This window comes from Ochotona curzoniae, unplaced genomic scaffold (genome assembly GCF_017591425.1).
Source record: "Ochotona curzoniae isolate NIBS_2020 unplaced genomic scaffold, NIBS_Ocur_1.0 patch49, whole genome shotgun sequence".
Lineage (NCBI taxonomy): Eukaryota > Metazoa > Chordata > Mammalia > Lagomorpha > Ochotonidae > Ochotona > Ochotona curzoniae.
Window position 1 is genome coordinate 1039064 of NW_024467027.1, and position 21926 is coordinate 1060989.

Genomic DNA, 21926 nt, shown 5'->3' on the forward strand with positions numbered 1-21926 from the left:
ATGTTTAAATATAGCATTAAAATGCAATATGATTATTCAGATATGGAAATAATCACTTTGTTAAATTTATCTTGAATCTATGTGTGATGAGGGTGAACATACATTTTTATGGAGCAATCAGTTATCAGTTCTGATACACAATATTATTTTGCTTTATCAGATAAGCCTTTAAATAGTTGACTAACCATTCAATTAGATATGCAATGTGTCCCTTGTTTATTCATGCACATCATGTGGTTGCAGAGGAATGCTTTTCTTTTCAAATTCATTCCTGAGTGTGACTTACATAAGATTAATGTGTGTGTGTTTTCAGAGTACTTCAAAAAGTTTATAGGGTGAAAAATAAAAATATGATTGTTTTGTTGTTGAGTTTTTGATACGCCAAAAGAAAAATGGCAAAAAGTGATAAAACACTAGTATAATGAAAAAACATTTGTTGTAGAAAAGTAGTGGAGGAATTTTAAAGCCAGAGTTTTTATTAAGCATTCAGGACTCATTCTAATAAGTGTGTAAAATAAAAATCATAATTAGTGGTGATTTCATGCAAAGAAAGATCATATGTAATATAAGGTATGTCTTTTGTTTTATAGGTATGTAAAAGGTTCCCAGTATGCTGATATGTACAAAAATATCCAATTATGTTATTATTAAAAAATGTGTATTTTATTCAAGCTGGCATAGGAATCTTAGCCAATGCCTTCTTCCTCATCTTCCACATCTTCACAATCCAACAGGTCCATAGGCTTAGGCCCACTGATATAACCACCTGTCACCTGGCCTTTGTCCACATAGTGATGCTACTTACTACACTGCATGGCATATCTGAAGACATGTTCCAATTGTGGAATTTTCCAAATGAATTGAAATGTAAGCTTTTGTTCTACCTGAGTAGGGTGACGAGGGGTCTCTCCATCTCCACCACCTGCCTCCTGAGCATCATTCAGGTCATCACCATCAGTCCAAGCTCCTTCTGCTTGTCAAGATTTAAGCATAAACTCACAAGTTTACATTATTATTGCTTTCTTCTGTCTTTGGTCCCTCAACCTGTCTGCCAATTGCTATGTGATCATCTACACTGTAGCTCATTCCAATAGAAGCAATCTACTCAATATTAATAGCTACTGCTCACTTTCCTCAATGAACTCCATCATCATGGCACTAGTTCTCACACTAGAGTTGTCCCAGAGTGGCTTATTTGTAGGAATGATGCTATTCTCCAGCATGTACATGGTGGTTTGCCTATGTAGTCATCAGAGGAAGTCTGAGTACCTTCACAGCATGAGCATTTCCCCAAGAATCTCCCCAATAAAAAGGGCCACCCGTACTGTCCTGCTGCTGGTGAGTTTCTTTGTGGTTATGTACTGTTTGGATATCATCATTTCATCCTTCTCAACCACATTGTGGAGATATGAACCTGTGGTCCTGGATATCCAGAGACTGGTGGGAAATGTCTATGCCACTGTCAGTCCTTTGGTGCTTATTAGTTCCAATAAAAGACTAATTGACCTTCTGCATAATGTGATTGATATGATAACAATCTTACAATAATGAATGCAGTCTTAAAATGTAAATGTTTCTTATCCAGTAATTAATCAAAAATCTAGGGTTTTAATGTAGCATAAATATATAAGATTGTATTTTTATTTTAACTTTTATCTTAATGTTTACATAATTTTCCCTTTTGAAGTCTGTATGCCTCTAATAATTCAAGCTTCTACATGTGTTGAAATCCTGCACCTTGCACTTTCCAAATACCATAAAGGAAATCATTTTTCATTATACCCTTATGAATCTCCCTTTGATAGTAATGCCTAGGTCTTTATACTTGACAAAGTAATGTAAATCTGAAGTCTGTATGTAATAATTAAATGCTATTTGTTAACCATATATGTATGTATATACAATTTTAGCAGTTGTTAATCAAACTATGAAATAAATATTCATGTGTCTATATTGACAAATAGAATATTGACTAGATAAAGCAATGAGGTTGAAGGGACTTTTTGTTATATAGAGGAAACAATTCATTGGAAAATTTGTGATCTAGGAGATAAAACATACCTCTTTACTTCTTAAGAGTGGCTATTCATGGAAAACAGGAAATAAATGAAAAACTTGCCTATAGGAAAATATGTAAAATTAATGTTTTAGCTCTATGATCAAGGCAAAACTAGAATTTAAGTCATGTAGACAGTTTGTACATCAAGTATGTTGCAATGATAGTTTACCCTACTTCTGTATCTCCCCAATTCCCATGACGTCAGCTTCTTCATGGGAAGAGATAAAAGAATTCTAATAAAGTTAGATAATAAACACCAATAAAGTGGTTGATAATTATTTCTGAAAATTGTAAGAGTGTGTGCAAGATTGTGAAATAGATGTGTCCAAGATTCACCTATTCTTCAACAGGGAATAAACAAAGTAACAACTAGAAAGGTAGATTATCGGGGGGTCCTCCCGTCCCGCGGAGTAAATCACCTGACACTTGAGAGAGTCTCCAAGGCGCTTTTATTCCGCTCTTCTGTTGTGACCGTTATGCCCATCATGACTGTTATGCTCCAACCCCTCCCCCACCAAGACCCCAGCTTATCTGTCAAACTTGTCCAATCAGCTTAAAGATACCCAAGGCACACCAATCAGGGCAAAGGGCCAATCACAGGGCAGGAAATTGTCAGTGCCCCCAACAGCTCCCCCTTCTTGTTTTATTAAGCAAGGGACCATGCCTGTCTTAGGTGTTCCAAGTTTGGGCTCCCCTTACCTGTCATGGGCTAACCACGTGGCTAGGAATGTGGCGCCTGTCTTAGGTTGGTGAAGCCATATCGGATACTTACCCATCTTTGGCTACTGGTCCAGCATGCCTAGCCAGACTTCTGGGGATTCTCTGTTGTGAAGGGCAAGCACAGCTTGCACTAGCAGCTGCTGTTACTGCTGCTGACACTGTGCTCAAGGATGAAGCATCCACAGACCCCAAAGAATGATAATTAATAAGATAAGGCCCAGGCCTACTATACCGGCCCATTGGTGTGCAAAGGAAAGATCCTTTAGTATACAATTTGTCCATTGCTCTACTGTGGCAATCTCTACTTTAGTGCTATTTATGGGTATAATTTGGGATCTTAGTTCCTACGTCAAATTATCAAATCGTATGGACCAGCTTCCACTAGGGGATAGCGTAGCGGATAATTCTCTGGACAAATTCAATGCTCGGGAACCATTGGTGACAATAGAGGGAGTGACACATTCCAGGTAGACTAAGCACACAGGAGGTCCCCATATGATGGAGAAGTTGTTCCACTGCCTCCTGCAAAAGATCCACTCTCTGATTAACAAGTAAAATGCCTCTTTTAAAATGTATGATGAATAAGAACCTGAAGATCACTTTCTTTCACCTGAACGGGCATGGGAATAAGCTGTGGAATGTGTACCAGCACCGCAGTGCCAGAGCCATTCCAACACTGGTTAAGGGCTCACTTAACTACAGAGCAATTCAAAAGGGTAACATTAGCACTCATGGAAACAATAAACATAAATGGAGCTTGTACACATACATAAATAGCATTATAGATAACATCACGACTGCAATTAACTTTAACATTTTCTTCCCATATTCTAGAACTATTACTACAATAATTACAATTTTTATCACTATCTTATCAATAAATGCAAAAGCTGATATATCTGAACACCCACCCGTACTACTGCAAAGTACCCAGACATTCCAAGACTGAGCAGAAACAGATTGAACAAGGTTACCATGTGTATAGTTATACCCCACAAAGGCAGAATTTGAACAGGTAGGAAATAAATTGGTCACAGCAAGACCAGGTGCTACTCTTCTAGGAGTCACAGTACTTTGACAGCCAGTCCATTCTGGGGGCCATTTCCAAGGCCCTAGACAGCGAGGCAATATTTGCCACACCCCTTTTATAAGTGCAGTTTTAGCTGGAGATTCTGGCTGTCTCCTCTCGGTATCTGAATGAACATCAGGCTGGTCAGCATTCACCACATCCACAGGTTCATCTTGCTCCAGCTTTCTTATCACTCGTGTCAAACGTTCTGGCACCCACACTGGTCCATCAGAATCCTGCAGAAAAACACAAACCGCTCCTCGTGTCCGTCATAAGACAGGATGCGGGCCCATCCATTGTTTTGTTAAAACATCCTTCCACATCACCCACTCTTTGCAGGGGCCTGTGCCAACAGCGTGGGGTTCAACAGCAGAGTGGCCATTCAAATCCAAAATCAAAAAATTAAAAATATAAGTAACTAAAGCCAATTGATGTTTAGGACTATTGGGATATAGGGTGGCTCCTACTCCCCCTTTTTGTTTTATTAATAATGCTTTTTGAGAGTTGCATGGGCACACTCTACCACAGCCTGGCCCGTATATGGGATGCCAGTGGAGTGTTTAATCACAAATTCAGAACAAAACTTATCAAATGCTTTGGCTGTATAGGCAGGTCCATTATCAGTCTTATAACACTGGGGGACTCCCCAGGCTGCAAAAGCCTGAAGGCAATGAGATATAACATCTTGAACCTTTTCCCCTGTATGAGCTGAGGCATAAAGGACCCCAGAGCAGGTATCAATAGAGACATGAACAAAAGAAAGGTGAACAAAACTGGGAACATGGGTAACATCCATCTGCCATATATGATTAGGCATAAGACCATGGGGATTAACCCCAAAGCAAGGCTGGGATAAAAATGGGACACAATTTTGGCATTGTCTAATAATACAAAAAATATGGTCGGGTCCAATTAATATGCTCCAATACCTGTTGGAAATCATTAATGGTCTTTAAACCATCCTTTTTTTTTTTTTTTTTTGCGTCTCCATAAAACTTTCTCACCTTCCTGTATAAGTCCTCTGAATTGATCACTGCCATCTGTCAGGCAAGAGTTAATCAACGTCCAGAAATTGACTGTTTCTGGAGGGAGGGGCTCCTGCCATTCTGCCCTAGCTAAGTCTCTGCCTAAGTGTTCCCATTGTGGCAGGATCAAAAGGCCCTCCTCCAGAAACCATGGGGCAATCCTTTGCACAGTTTGCAAAAACAACAGTACCATCAGCAGTTTCTGCAATAAAGGCTGCATGTGCACTGAAGAAGTTAAATTGGCCATATTTCTAACACCTCTGATCTTCGCTAATCTGCAAACTTGACCAATTGTCAAATGGCGAACTTGAATGGGCACTAGATTGCAAACCTGAATGGGCAGTAAACCACGACCCTGAATGGCGGTAAACCACGATCCTGAATGGTCGCTAGACCCCAGCTTTAATGGTCACTACCCTGCGAACTTGACTCCTTGCTACCTCGCGAACTTGACTAACTTGACTCGTTGCTACCCCACGAACTTGACATGAACCTCCCTGCTGCAATCAGCGGCTCCCTGAGGTAACCTGAAACTTCAGCTTAAATGGGACCCCCGCTGTTGTGGCTTCCTGAGCAAAAAGCTCAGTTGTAAACTAATTCCCCGCTATAAGTGGCTCCCTGAGCTATCTGCTCAGCTTACCTTCCTGGCGTTCACCAGCTGACTTCTATCTGATTCACAGCGCCAGTTATCTTCTATCCGAGTCACAGCACCAATTATCTTCTATCCGAGTCACGGTACCAAATATCAGGGGTCCTCCCATCCCGCGGAAGAAATCACCCGACACTTGAGAGAGTCTCCAAGGCGCTTTTATTCCGCTCTTCTGTTGTGACCTTTATGACCATTATGACCGTTACATTCTAGCCACACCCCCACCAAGACCCCAGCTTATTTGTCAAACTTGTCCAATCAGCTTAAAGATACCCAAGGCACACCAATCAGGGCAAAGGGCCAATCACAGGGCAGGAAATGGTCAGTGCCCCCAACAGTAGATTTTGGAAGATGTACCCAGGAAAGAACACTGGAACCCAATAAAGGAATATGAGAACCATGCAAATTATGAAGCTCTGGGATGGTAGTTTGGAGAAAAAAACAAAAGAAAAGTCAAATTGCAACCCAGATCCATGGTTAGTTGGAAGGGGATCCAAATTTCAGGTGATTAAGAAGAGAACCTCAATAAAGAACCTCTACATAAACAACATACAACGGCAGTGCTAGGTTCAAGAGGAATCCACAGTAGTCAGGAGGGGCCCAGTAAGGTCAGCTATTTGGACCTTTCCTCTCCTCCTCAGCAAGTCACTTTTTCTTATTGTTATGGTCCAGGTGTAATGGGAGTCATGAGCAGGCCTTCTGTGATTCCCTCCCAGTTTCCCCACCAGATGTGGCCAGTTCAAATGCCTGGCTCATTTAAGCAGTAATACTGCTCCAGTGGTGGCAGCTTCTTAGTCTGTAGAGTCTTAGGCTTTTCCACCTGTACTGTTGTCCATATTAGCACTGCTCTCATGACATCAGTTCTTCATTTGGTAGCTGGAAGGTTGTGCATCTAGCAAACTCTGAGAACCATCACCATCACCATGGCCCCTGTTCTTTTAGGGAAATTTGGAGTTCTGTGAACATCTGAGTCCAGAACCTGTAGTCCGATAACTCTCTCTAGTGAAGACAGGGGGTCTGTACCCACTGCATTCTCTAAGCCTCTGACATCCATTGGCAGCAGCTGGAGGTCTGTGTTTCTGCAAAACTCTTAGTTTTGCCTAAGGATAAAGTTCCTTGCCACAGGGATGATTCAGCCACTGGTGTATACCTAGCACATGCTCTGAGCAAAGCATTGGGACAAGGGCTCCCAGAGAACTCCACTGCTGCCTTTGACAACATCAAATGAAGGTGTAGAAATAATATACCACCACACTGAAACCAAGGCTAAATTGATAACTGAAGACACATCTGTTGGAAAATTCATTTACCATATATGCCACCCATTAGAAGTAATAAGGATAAATGATCTATTAGATGTCAGTGTCAGTTGAAACATAGTTGTCAGTGTTCATTCTGACAATCCTTGAAGAAGTGTCTACTGTTTATGCAGTGAAAGCATTTGAGAGGTCACTGGGGGTCTCACTGGGACTAGGATGTAAACCTCTTCTGATCCTCCTGCTCCACTCTGGGGTCCCGACCTGCTCTCTGCACATTACCAGCTTTAAGAGGCTGCCAGGGTGCACTCAGATCCCACAGCAAGTCTATAGTTTTGCCTAATGTCTAAGACAATTAAGAATCTATTATCTATAAATCACTGATTAAAAGCTTTAATAGATTATACTTAAAGTCTTCCTGAAACATAAGAATTTAGAAGATTTCTCTGTACCCCTAACCTGTTTTTTAAAAAAAAAAAAAACAAAAGAATATTAAAATAAATCAGGTTTTTCTATTTTGAGTCAATTCCACTGGGGATTCCATTTTGTCCAGGGGCACATTTTATCAAAAGGAGCTACTACACTTCCAAGGCCAGATGAGATAAGGAAACCCACAGTTTTTCAGAGGATCCATTAGGAAGATATATAGAAACAAGAACATAATCTTTGTCACAGGTTATTAGTGTTCCAGAATACCAATCGTTTAGTTGTTTAACAGAGATTTACAAAGTCTTAAAAATGTTGAATTATTACTGTCTCCTTTAGACAAATTTAAAAAATCAGTGTTAAAAGGAAAATTTGAAAACTTAAGTGTTAAAAATATTGTAGCTAAAATATCTCTGGAGGGCATCCCCCTTTTTATTAACTTATTAATATTATTATAATCATTATTTTAAACAATTGATATTTTAGGGCTAGGAGTATCTCTCCATTTCCCATTCCTCTGCCACCAGGTTGAAACCACTGCCAATAGAAAACTGCACCCTAACTTAACTTGAAGAAGCCATATAGAGAAAAACACCATGTTTCCTTTATTTATAACAGAAGGGAGGAATGTAAGGAGTGATTCAAACAACCTATCTTGGACCCTGCACCATTTTCTGCTTCCCCTTCCCCACAGGTCATAAAATTCACACTGTTCTGATTAACTACCAATCAGATGGATCTTGGAGCCTTACCTGAGAATCTCACTCTCCAATCTCTCCAGCATCTCCCACTAGGCTCCACCCACCTACCTGTGACTCAGATAATCTCTGTCACCAGTGCCTGGGCCTATAAACAGCCCACACAGCCTCCCCTCTCTCCTTCCCCCTCACACTCCTCTTCCCCTCACCTGTCCTCCTCTACTCCTCCATCCTGCCCCTTCCCATTTCCTGGCAGCCCCCATCCTGCCACCAAGGGAGGAGATGTGCCCCTTCCTGTTCCCTCTGCTCCAACCCCAATCCCATTCCTACCCCATTGGAGTAAAGGACCTCCTAACACCCATCATGTCTGGGAGTTTGGCTTGCAGTAAACTAACTGTGAAAAGAGGACTTGGCTGTGAGAATTAGCAGCACATAACAATGTAAGAATTTTGGGATCTTTAAGTGCATTTAAAACCTAACATGGACCAAAGGTTTTATTCACAAATAACCTCTAAATAAGAGCACAGTACTTGTGTAGTTAGCTTTGCTCCACTTTACACTAAAATTGTCTGCATAAGAGATATATATTTATGTTAACTTATTCATGTTAACTGGAACCTCTGTGTTGGTTTTGTTTGAATTTTCCTTATTGCCAGAGAGCTTGAACATTTATTCATGGGTTTGTAGCTCATTTGAATTTGTTCTTTGTAGACTGTCTTCCCATTTCTTGTGCTCATTTCTTGACTGGTTTGCTAGTTTGGATGGTATTGTTGTTCTGGAGCTCTTTGCATATTCTGGAAATTAATACTTGGTCTTTGGTGTAGTGTGCAAATATCTTCTCCCATTCTGTTGGTTGTCTTTTTACTTTGTTGATTGTTTAATTCAGAAACTCTCAGCTTAGTGTAGTTCCATTTGTTTATTTTGGTCTTGGCTTCTTTTGCTTTTGAGGTTTTATTCTAGGAAGTCAGTGCCTATGTGCATGGATCTTGCAGAGTACTTACAACTTTTTCTTCCAAATGACTGATGGCTTTTGTGTATAGGTTTAGATCTTTAATACATTTAGATTTGATCTTTTGTAGGGTACAAGGTGCAGGTCTTGCTTCTTATTTCTACATGCTTTTATCCAGTTATCTCAAGAGCATCTATTGAAAATACCATCCTTTTTTCCAAGATCGTTTTCTGTTTCTTTTGTCGAAGATTAGATACTTGTGCATGTGTGGGTTCCCTTCTGCATTTTCTATTTTACTGCATTGAACTTCCTCTCTGCTTCTAACCAGTACCAGGTTGTTTTGATCACTACTACCCTATAATATGTCCGGAGATCAGGGATTGTGGTCCCTCCTGCTAGGTTCTTATTCTTCAGGAGGAGAGTATTGGCTATTCATGTCTTTTTGTGTTTCTGCGTGAACCTTTGTATCATTTTTTCCAGTTCTGTGAAGTATGTTCTTGGTATTTTGATTGGAAGTGCATTGAATGTATATATTGCTTTTGGTAGTATGGACATTTTGATGATGTTTACTCTGCCCATCCAGGAACAAGGTATTTTTCCACTTTTTGAAGTCTTCTTCTATTTCTTGTCTTAATGCTCTGTGGTTTTGCTCTAATAGGTCTTTCCTAGGCATTTTATTTTCTGCTCTGCTATTTTGAAGGGCACCATGTTAGTTAGTTCTCAGCCTGGGTTTGGTTGTGTATACTATGTTGTTGATTTGTTTTCATTTATCTTATACCCTGCTACTTTGCTTATCTCTCATATTAGTTGGAGCAATCTCTTTCTTGAGTCTCCTGATTCTCCTATAAATAGAATCATGTCATCTGCAAACATAGATAATTTAATTTCCCCATTTCCCATTTGAATTCTTTGATTCTTTTTCCTTGCCTAATAACATTTGCGAGTACTTCCCAGTACCATACTAAATAGCAGTGTTGATGGTGGTCATCCTTGTGTGGATCCAGATCTTAATGAGAAGGCTTCTAGTCTTTCCCCATTCAATGTGATGTTGACATTGGGTTTTTTGTTATATTGCTTTATGTTGTGGATTGTTCCTTCTATGCCTACCTTATTTTGTGTTTTTAGCATGAAGTGGTATTGGATTTTGTGAAAACTTTTTTCTACATAAATTGAAACTATCATGTGATTTTTGTTCTTGAGTTTTCAGGTGTGATGTATCATATTTATATCTTTATGTATGTTGAACCATCCCAGCATGCCTGGAATGAATCCCACATGGTCTGGGTGAAAGACCTATCTAATGCATTTTTTTATTTGTTTTGTTTTTAAAGATTTATTTTTATTGGGAAATCAGATATACAGAGACGAGGAGAGACAGAGAGGAAGATCTTCCATCTGATGATTCACCCCCCAAGTGAGCATAATAGCCAGTGCTGTGCTGATCCAGAGCTAGGAGCCAGGAATTTCCCCCAGGGGTTAGCGCAGAAGGGAAGGAAGAGGGAAGCGAAAAGGGTGTCTGAGATATGTGTGCGGAGGAGTTTTAAACCCATTTAGACACGTGGGAAGCCAAAGGGGCTGTCTGTACCCCCAACTACTCAAGGAAGGTCCATTCAGGTGTGCCATTGGTCACCTGGAATCCCGCCAGGTAGGTGATGTAACTGGCTCTTGTGGCCCCTCCTCCTGTTCCAGGCTGGAGCCTAGGAGATGTGGGAGCGGGGCAGACCAGACCCTAGTCTCCAGTGCCCTGGGCAGCCATCATTCCAGACTCTTGGTAATAGGAAAGGGGGCAAGGAAGTTGCTCTTACTACTTCCTGCTGAAGGGGGTCGTAGTCCCTAACTGTGGTCCAGAGAGGGCTCAGTGGGCACAGGAACGTAAGGGGGTCGTAGTCCCTAACTGTGGTCCAGAGAGGGCTCAGTGGGCACCAGAACGTAGGGGTGGAGCAGCAGTTGGTTGAGAGTGACCCGTGAGGCTTCTTCGATTTTCTTTGGCAAACCTTAGAAAACAAGGGGCAATTGTTAATAAAAGGCCTATAACTGTTATAGGGTTAGTATAGGCATGAGCCAAGTTAGTAGGGGGGATTCCCAGATGTTAAAACCTGAGTCCTTGCCTACATTTTGCCAACTATTGAGTCAATCCCTTATTGACTAGAGATTTTTTATCCCAGTTTCTACACAAGATTTGTTAATATAATAACAATACTGTTCCTGTAGCAAGACACAGGTTCCCCCTTTGCTTGCAGTCAGATCTAGGGCTCATCAATTCTGGAGTGCCACTTCAGCCAGCGAGGTGATTTGTCACTGTAAGGATGCCAGGGACCAGGCTGAGTCTTCTATAGCCTGATTGAGGTCCGCTTGGAGTTTGTTGACCTTGATGATGGAGTGACCTAGGGCTCCTGCACTGAGGACTACGCCAACAGGGAGGTAGCAATAGACATTCCTACCAAAGTTGGAATGAAGACTGCCAGTTTGGTTTTTTCAAGATCCTGGGAGTTTGAAATTTCCTGTTTAGCTTCTGACCAAGAAAGCAGTGTTAGTTGGTGCACCTGCTAGAAAATTCATCACAGTTGACTGAAATAGAAGAAAATGACATGAAAGAAGAATTGGTGCTGGAGGCAAGACAATTACATTGAGCCATGTTGAGAGATGGGGCAGGGGCTGGCCAGCAGAATGGAGATCCCAGACAACTTGTGATATATCTCTGCATAGGTTGGTGATATGAGGTTTTCCAGTACGACACAGCTGTTTGGAATAATAACATTTGTTAAGAGGTGGGCTAGACATGTGCCCTTGACAGTGGCATGGGTTACCATACACTAATGAGGCAAATCCAGCTGAAATGAAGAGGAAGTGGTTAGCTGTTGTCCAGAAGAGGAGTAAGAGAGGAGTGAGGTAGTCGGGAGAGTTGGTGGGTCAAAGAAGTGGCAGACAATTTATCCTTGGTGCAAGCACTAAAATGTTTGAGGTGAGAAATATGATACCAGGAAGTGTGATCAAGGAGTTTGGCAGCCACAGGCATGGTCAGGGTCACGAAGTGAGGTCTGGTCCACTGAGGTTGAAGTGAGCATGGGTGGAGGGTCTTGAGGAGGACCAGGTCACCAGGCTAGAGAAGAGAGGCATCGGGGTCTGATGGTGTGGTAGCAGCCAGGTCTAGAAGATAGCAATCGACGTGGTCTCAGAGAAGCTTTTGTGGGTGAGCACATGGGTGAAATCGATCTGCCAGTTCTCATCTGGTTGATGTCCTTGCAGCTGGTGAGTAGGCAACCTGAGCTTAAGGGCTCCTTGAGGAGAAACAGTGGAAAACATTAGGCAGGAGGAGTTAGTGAATGAGGCATTGGTGATGGGCATCCATTTGGTGCTAAGGAATTCCCTCTCCTGCCAGATGGCAGAATGGGGAGGCAATTGGCCTCTAGGATGGACTCAGGAATGAGTACCACATAGGCTGCATGGTGCAACCATGCAGGTTGGATACCGAGCTACCATCCACTAAAGAGTGAGGTCAGGAGACTGTAGAGGCTGGTACAGCAAGCCCTCCCTAGGTAAGAAGTGAGAATCGAGGACCGGCTGGCAAGAGTGAGAGATCAGAAATTGAGGAAAGTGTTAAGGGGAGAGGAACTGGGAGAAGACGGTTGGTGAAGTTCTCAGGAAAGACCCATAGTTACATCTCATTGGTGCATAACCATAGCAGCTCACAAATTCCACAAGCTGTGGGAAAGGGGAAGCAGGAAGCGGTGCCAGGGTCCAGGTTGGGATGTTGGAATCACTCTCACATTTTTCCTTTTTGTTACATATTGGGGAGGAATGGTAGGCTCCTAGCCCTGCAAAAGAACTGGTTAATGATTTGGTTAGAAGAAATTCATACATTTGAGTGGATGACACAGGAATGGAGGGAGGGGTTACTTATCAAAATGATGGATTGATTTCCTCCTGAAGCTCACTGGAATATGTAGTCTCTGAGGGTTGGTCTTGAGGAGCTTCTTTGGCGTGCCTCTATGGTGACACACGGATCATCATGGCAGGTGTTGACCTTCTGTGCAGACTCCGCATTCTGGCCATTCTTGGATGGAGTGTCCATTTGACTTAGGCAGAGAACTGGGAACACTTTTACTTAGCCCCGATATCGCGGGTTTATGTTGTATGGAATTAGTGGGGAAGCTTAGGCAGGAACATGTATGACAGCTGGTTAAGATTATCTAGTGAGACCTTGAGAAACAAGACAGGATGTATAGTCTGGCCTGCTTCTAGTCTTGTATTCTTTCCCTCCCCCTGCTCATGGGGACTCTGGCTGCTAGCAGGAGCTAAGTCAGGGCCTATGGTAAGGCCAGGGCTCCAGTAGACAGTGGCCTTCAAGGTTACATTGCTAGCTAGTAAAAACTGTTTCTAAGGTCTTACATACCTCCTGCAGGAACAGTATTGGTATTATATTAATGAATCTGGTTTAGTAGAAACTGGGATTAAAAAAAATCTCCGTTCAATAAGGGATCAACTCAATAGTTGGCAAAATGTGGGAATCCCCCACCCCTACTAACTTGGCTCATGCCTATACTAACCCTATAACAGTTATAGGCCTTTTATTAACAATTGCCCCTTGTTTTCTAAGGTTTGCCAAAGAAAATCGAAGAAGCCTCATGGGTCACTCTCAACCAACTGCTGCTCCACCCCTACGTTCCTGTGCCCACTGAGCCCTCTCTGGACCACAATTAGGGATTATGACCCCCTTCAGCAGGAAGTAATCAGAACGACTTCCTCGCCCCCTTTCCTATTACCAAGAGTCTGGAATGATGGCTGCCCAGGGCACTGGAGACTAGGGTCTGGTCTGCCCCGCCCCCACATCTCCTAGGCTCCAGCCTGGAACAGGAGGAGGTGCCACAAGAGCCAGTTACATCACCTACCTGGCGGGATTCCAGGTGACCAATGGCACACCTGAATGGACCTTCCTTGCATAGTTGGGGCACAGTCAGCCCCTTTGGCTTCCCACATGTCTAGATGGGTATAAAACTCCTCCGCACGTATCTCAGATGCCCTTTTTGCTTCCCTCTTCCTTCCCCTCTGCGCGAATGGGGCCCAGGAGCGGATTTTCCAATAAAGCTTCCATCTCAACTCTGAACAACTTGCCGATATTATTCCACCAGCGAGCGGGTGGTCGGTGGCCATCATCTAACACTATGGAATCAGACGTGCTAGGTCCTTGACTCTCGGTCATCCAGAGTAAAACTACTGCAGTCCTTCATTTTAGTTATTCAGTCATGCTGACTAACCAATGTATAGTTTTCCTGATGAAATGCATTTCTCTAAAATGTATGCATGTGTACATGTGTGGGCGTTCTCCCCTAGATCTCTGATTAGCTCATGTGGGAGGCCATGGGCACACAGCACACCATGTCCCCAGGGGAAGTCCCTGACAGCAGCCTCTGCTAATTGAGACTCCAACCGGTCACGTTCACTGGGCATGCAGCCAGAGTGGTGGGATGCACCCCAATCTCTCTTTTTGGTCCTTGGATGAGCTGTGCTGGGTATTTCCTGATAAGCAGCTTTAAGAAGTTAAGTATGACTTTCATCCTGTTTATCAGCCACATGTAATGAGCATGCCCTGAGGCATAGCTTTCAGCCTGGGTGCTAACTGTTCCTGTTAGTAACTGCCTGTGGCCTGAGGCACAGCTTTAACCCTGCATGTGGCAAGTAGACTTGTAACTTGACTGGAGGATTCAGAGAGATAGACACTGGTACAAGCCAGTTACAGTGCTACATGGGACCACCCTTCTGCCTTCTGCCTTTTCTACTCTATATGAGCTTGTTAGTTCTTCCAAATAAATGGATCTCTCACCAGTTTGTCTCTAGTGATTCTGCAGCTGAAGAACACCATCGCCTCCCCCCTTGGCTGTCTTGGGGCCTGCTGCTCTGAGAATTGCATTTAAATACAGGCATCCATTTGACAAGCACAGATACATAGAGAAAAACATAGTTTCTATCCACTTGTTTACTCCCAAGAAGACTAGACTTGCTGGGTCTGATGTTGGATGACCCTGTGATCCAGGAACTTAATCCGATGTGTGGCCTCCACATGAGTGAGTGGCAAGGACCAAAATATTTGATGCCTTTTCTGCCACATTGCAGGTATTATGTTAGTTAGAAGCAGAAATCAGAGCCATATACAAGGCTCTAACATAGGCAATTGAAATGCAATGTCATTTTCTAACAAAAAATCTTTACATTTGACCATAAAAATTACCACCACTCCCAAAAACCTATTTATTTTGCAAACAAGAAATACATAATATATTTTAGGTTGGGTCACCAGGCAATATAATGATCCACTAAAATGTAATCTTTTAGTTTTACTAAATTGTGTTTTGCGGTCATCATTTTCCATTTCCAAATCCCTACCTTATTCTACCTAACAACATCTGAAAATTGACTTTATTTTTTGTTTACTTTTTTTTTTATTGAAATTCTCCCTTTAATGATTAAAATTTCATGTATAACAGACTACTAAAATTAATTCTTATTAGTAATGAATATTTGAATAAAAAGCCTACAGAATTTGAAAAATAGAGTTATAAAAATTGAAAGTGAAATAGTGTTTTTGAAAATGGTTTGGGAAATTTGTAGTAATATTATTCCAAACTGATGATTTTCACATTTTAATATAGGAATGCCTTCTTGGTTTGTTGTTCTTCATTCCAATTTTAGTATATGTGCTGCCGAAGCGAGCACATGTTATTTGTTCTTTTTTTTTTTTTTTTTTTTGAAAGTGGGTAATATCATTGTTTCCACACTAATATAATCATTTTGCCCTGTATCTAGGGTTAGGGGAGTAACAAAGGGGAAAGCCCCACCCTACCTCCCACCCATCCCCCATCCCCAACATGAGGCGCGCTCCAAGGGTCCTGCTCATACAGTTTTGATAGTTCATCAGTTCTGGATTGCTGCCAATCTCTCCGTCCCAACCGTAATGAAACCTATTCAGAGTCCACTGGCTGACAGTCTCTTGATGGTTGGGGTTCCAAGATCAGCAGTTCAGTTCGAGAAATATCCAAAGAAACTTCATCTGAGTTGATCCCAGATCTGATTCTTGAGTGAGTTTGCTAGTACAGACTCCAACACTGTTCGTCACAGTCACACCAATCAGCTTATGCATATGCTGGTCGTTGCGATTACTGGGTCCGTTCAGCTTCCAGCCCTGTCTTCCTTGTGAACCAATGGGTGTTGTAGTCCAGCTCGATTCTACCCACTTCATACTCGGTCTTCATGCAAACCAGTTGGAGCTGCAGCCTAGTTGAGGCGACTCCCCAAAACCCCTACCAGTTCTGCCCCCTACCCTCGTTCCCATGCTTGCCAGTATGCACTGCAGGCTTGTCCAGTCTGTCCCACATCCCAAGTAGCTCTCGCACACGTCAATGGACATTGAAGCCTGGTTCAACCCAACCAACCTATTATCCAGCCCATACACCCACTGGCAGGTGCCTTTCTGTCAAGCCACCCCTGCTCCTAGCCTGGGTTTCGTGCTGTCCAGTGAGGGTGGTAACCCTGAGGGAGGTGCCCACTATTTCCCTACTAGGCCACACCCACTCCTAGAGTATGCAGTCTCCAGGTAGTTTTGGCATTTGACTTGTCAGAATTGGCTCCTAGTACCAGCCTCTGCCAGCTAACGCTGTGGCTAAGCCCAAACACCCCTCAACCCACTCTAATTTTAACTTGCACCAGTCAGAACAGTCAGCTCTCCGTGAGGCCCACAGGTGCTATGGCCCTGCCTAGTCTGAACTGCCCCCATCCGTATTCACACTTTCCAGTGGAAGTAGTTATCCAGCATGGGTGCCCACGTTCCCCTGTTGGCTTTGCCTCCTCCCTGATTGTCACATGTGCTGGTTGTGTGCTGCAGCCACATCTGGTACGGCTCATCTCACCTTGGCATTACTTGTTGTGTACTGGTATGTGTTGCAACCGAACCTGGCTCGACCCACACTCTGTTCTGGTGTTCGGATTCACCATCAGGTAATGTGAACAGATTCAGGCTGGTCTGCCCCCAACCCATGCCATGTGTATGCCAGTGGGATAATTTTCATTGCCTGTTTTGGGTTGTTCCCTATTGTGCTTCTTGCGCTTACCTGCATGGGACTGTGTCCTGCCAGAGAAGTTGCCCGGGCTCCTCCACCAGAACCTGTCCCAATGCCAGTTTTCGCGCATACCAGTGGGTCCATGAGCCAGCACTACTCAGTTCGCCTGCTATCCTAGGAGGAACAGTGGCTTTTCCTGCCTGGCCTCCGACCCAAGCTGGTTCTTGTTGTTGGATATTTCAACCCAGCCATGGCTCTTCCATGCCCCTACCAAGCTCACACATGGTTCAGTAAGGGCTGAGACCTAACCTAGTCTGTCACACAACCCTCCCCGGTCCTCCAGAGCACCAGATGGTGTTGGGATTTGGCCTGGCTTGGTGCTTCCCATCCCAGTCCACAATTGTGCCAAGTGAGATTACGATCGTGTCCTGATCAGAATGTAGCCTCAGTTCCAGCCCATGCGCTCCTTGGTGGGAAACTCAACCCAGCTAGGGTGTCCCGTTATTCCCCCAACCGGGCCTCTGCCCTGCCATAGAGCAGGTGTAGGCCGGTGGTTGTTCTGTCTCCGCTTGGCAGAGCCCCTCACTTGTCGTGGTCCCTTGGATGCTGAGGCTTAGTGCCTCTGCCTCACACAGATCAGTATGTGCAAGGACCTACCTGGCATGAGCTGTGCTCCAACCTGATTTCTGTTGTTACTTGTGAGTTAAGGTTTGCTCAGCCCTGCCCCTTCTGTCCCCTTCCAGTGGCAGCCCGGCCCACCCCACATCCTGTTTAAAGATGCACATTTGGGTGCTGCTGCCTTGACCTACCCTGACTGTTGTGGATTCCTTTACCCATGAGTGATGGCAGATGGCGTGGTCACACCTAGCTTAGACCATTGCAACCCCAGCTTGGGAACTAACCCGGGGGACTTGTATTCCAAAGGGTTGGGCCCACACAACCCCACAGAGCCTACCCCCAGCCCAAGTTCTCTTGTGTGCTGGAGAGTGTCTTGATCCTGCCAAATGTGACCACTCCACAACTCCAACACTCAGTCGGGCAATGGTACCCAACACTGCCAAAGAGGCCCCCATCCATAGCTTTGGTGTGGGCTAGTATATGGTGATCAGTGATGTTCTATACTAATATCCCATCTCTGTATTCATAATTGAGCTGTTGCATCTGTCTTACTAAAATTATCTTCTGGACACTTCCCCCAAACCACTAGGTCTTGGTCCCCTTGCCTGCTTAAATCTTTCATGACCCTGTCACTGAGAATACCCGAAAATTCACTTTACACCTACACTCAACCTAGTCTTAGTCATGAGTGACCCCAGGCAGCAACTACATATCTTGAAAACCCCAGAGTTTGCCCTTCCGGGCGGCCAGCAGGCAAAGCCTGGCACCATGTGGTGCACTGGCCGCCCTGGGGGAGGCCGAGGACTCGTTCACTGCCTTGTGGCAATGTCTTTGGCGTGAGTCCCCCGCATTGGGTCCGACCCGGCAGGGGCACCCCCCACAGTCGCCACACTGCAGGGAGCGTCAGTTGCCCCCAAGCCCAAGGACCGAACTCCTCCCAAACTCCCCCAGCCGCATGGTCTTAGCAGCTGGGCGGAGCTAGGAATTTCCACCCAGTTCCCAAGTTCCCTCATGGCGGACTTACCCTGAGGGAAGAGCTCTCTTGGGTCCTGGGGGAGGCCGAGGACTCGTTCACTGCCTTGTGGCAGTGTCTTTGGCGTGAGTCCCCCGCATTGGGTCCGACCCGGCAGGGGCACCCCCCACAGTCGCCACACTGCAGGGAGCATCAGTTGCCCCCAAGCCCAAGGACCGAACCTATTTTTTGTTTACTTTTTTAACTATCTCCAAATAGAAGGGACAGAGCTGCACATTTTTTTGGAAAGCCTGAGGGAATCCTCACTGTTTTTCCACTTCACAGAATCCCTGAAAGCAAGAACGTTATTGTACGAAAATTTCTGCGTTTGTGCTGGATGCTGAAAGAGATCTTACCACATGATACATTCTCAGAAGTCACAGTTGGAAACTAAATTACCTCAATTGGCTTCACTATATATACATTGTTAATCACGTTGGAAGATGGTATTTGGATGGAAAGTTTGAGAAAGTGTAACAGAGGTAAAACTGCTCAGTCAGCAATGGAAAGTTCTGTCTCCAAAACCCATAAGAGTATCTGGTACATAATAGGAAGCAAGATTTTGTGCCAAATACTTCAGTGAAAATACTATGATAATCAGTATTGACAGGAATTACTGTGTACCATTTCATGCTACTATCTTGCTAAGGAATTTGCACATATTTTAGTCTCTGTCTAGGCAATTTGCCTGCACTTTTCTTTCTTTGTTTTCAGAGCATCTCCAACTCATTCCCTGAAGGTGTTCTCCTGCCCCAGCTGTAGGCAATGGCCTAGGTTGCGTTGTGCCTAGGCAAGTGTTACATTGCTGGGGGAAAAAAAGCAGCTTATAGCTGATAGGCATCCCGGGCCTGGTTAATGCCAACTACATGTTAAATACACCAATGTGCCAAATAGTTACCTATTCTATTTTGTTAAAAGTTTGGGGAACTGTACCTGACTGTGGGGGGCCCTTGGTAGGAAGGCAAGGGCCCCAGGCTATTATGGAACACTGCCAGAGGGCCAGGCATGAAGGCCTGTGAATTGCTCAGGAAAGCGGGTCTGGAGGATTGTGGGAGGGAGGACTGCTGAGGGAGACAGGGCAGGCGAGGAATGAGTTCTGCAGGACTTCTCCCAACCTGTTTGCTGGACTTGAGGGCAATGAGGGGGCTGAGACTGGGTGGTTTAGAGGGGACCTTCGCATGGTTCTCACACACATGTGTTGGGTGCACAGACATTCAGACTCATTGATGGCAATCAGTTTACTTTGACAGACACTGTATCTGATCATGAAAGCTGACATGATTCTTCCTGCTCCTGATATAGGAAATCTACAACTAACTTTGGTGTCACTCTGGGTACTCGTCCCATTTTCAAGCCTATGCCAGTGCACAGTGGGCCCATCCTACACACCCTTCTGAATATATCCTAATGAAGCACACATCACACTAACCCCTGAAACTCATAAAAATGATATATTTATATATATAAAAAAAAACCAGGACCAAGCTCTTACTTTTCAGTAGTCATTGAGTTTAAAAGCTGAAATTTTCCAATTAAAACACATGGACAGGCGGAATGGCTCTTTTTTGTTTACTGCTACAGCCCAACCACATCTGGTGCAGCCACAGACTCAAGGGTTGTGTGGTACAGTGGGTTCAGAAACCTAGCACAGCCTGTCCTATGCCTGCCATGGTTCTTATGCATACCAGCTGGTACTGGAGCCTAGCCAGTCTGGCATATCACAGACCCAGTATATACCCATGCCACGTTATTTTGCAGCCATGTCCAGCCCAGTTTGCCACCCCCATTCCAGCTCTTGTGCTCACTAGTGGGATCTGCAACCCATCAGGGGCATCTCATAAGCTCACTGACCAGGACTGATCCCAGCCACAGATCTTACATATACCAGTGGAGTTCCAACTGCTGGTGCAATTCAGATCACCGCTTGCTGAATGCTGCTGGAGCATCAATGATTGCACACCACACCATTGTTTTTGCTGCTTTCCTGTGTCTGTCAGTCTCCAGCTACTCCTCTGCTTTTGCTCTATTCTAATGTTTCCTGGAATGCACTTCTTAGCTTCACACTGTCTAATGTTTCTCCATTTGTTTAAACCTGTCCTTACCCTATTCTGACATCTTGATTCTCTCCCATTCTTTTTTTTTTTTTTACTTAAAGATTTATTTTGATTGCAAAGTTAGATATACGGAGAGGATGAGAGCAGAGAAGATCTTCCATTCCATGATCACTCCCCACGTGACTGAAATGGTCTGTACTGTGCCTATCCAGTCAGGAGTCAGGAACTTCTTTCTGGTCTCCCACGTGGGTGCAGGATCCCAAGGCTTTGGGCCATCCTTGAATGCTTTCCAAGCCACAAGCAGGGAGCTGGATGGGAAGCCATGCTGCCAGGATTAGAGCTGGCCTCCTTACATGAGATCCTGGCACTTTCAATGCGAGGATTTTATCCTCTAGGCTACTGTGCAGGGCCCCAGTTTTCAACATTTTAATGTCTTCTGTTTCTTTTTAAAAGGGTTTGGTTTTTAATTTTGAATATAGAAGTCTTCCAAATGATTGGATAGGTTAATTCCAGGTAGTTAATAATTCTGTCCACTATTTCAAATGTGACTGTCCTTACAAAGTATTTCTCCGTCATGCAGTAATTTGTGTATACTAACGCCATCGATTTATGTTCATTAATATTATATCCTGTTACCCTGCCAAAGTCTTTTATGAGTTCCTGCCAAAGTCTTTTATGAGTTCCAGTAGTGTCTTGATTAAAATTTCCATTCTTCCTTGTAGAGGTGAATGTCATTTGCAAACAGGGGCAATTTCAATTCTTTATTTCTGATTTTAATTTCTTTTTCTTGCCTAATAGCTCTGACACGGACTTTCAATTCTACATTTAGTAGTGTGGTGAAAGTAGATATACTTGTCTACTTTTAAGTCTTAGTGGAAAAGCTTCCAATTTTTCCCAATTTATCCGGATGCTGGCTTTGCATTCTTCATTTATTGCTTTGATTATGCTATAGAATATTCACTTAATGCCTATCTTGCATAAGATCTGTAGCATGAGGTGCTGTTCTATTTTGTCACATGCCTTCTCTGCATCTATTGAGATGACCCTGTGGTTTTTATTTTTCAGTTTGTGGTGTTGTATCGCATGTATTGAAATGCAAATATTGAGACAACCCCTGCTTGCCATGGATAATTCCCACCTGGTCTGGGTGAATAATGTGCCTGATGTACTGTAGGCTAGCATTTTGTTGAGCATCTTTATGTCTATGTTCATCAGGGATATTGGTCTATAGTTTTATTTTTGTTGTTGTTGAGTCTTCATCTGTCTTTGGTAGTAAGGTGATCCTGACTTCATTGACGGAGCTTGGAAGTATTGCCTCCTTTTCTGTTGTTTGCAGTGTG

The 21926-nt window shown here is 43.7% G+C and overlaps 1 protein-coding gene across 1 annotated transcript; it reads left to right on the plus strand.

The window, feature by feature from the left end:
- The first annotated feature begins 638 nt into the window (after nucleotides 1-638).
- LOC121168071 (putative vomeronasal receptor-like protein 4) lies at nucleotides 639-1548 on the plus strand. The gene is given in 2 exon segments (XM_040997841.1): nucleotides 639-1024; nucleotides 1026-1548. Coding segments are annotated over 2 exon segments (909 nt in total).
- The last annotated feature ends 20378 nt before the right edge of the window (nucleotides 1549-21926 follow it).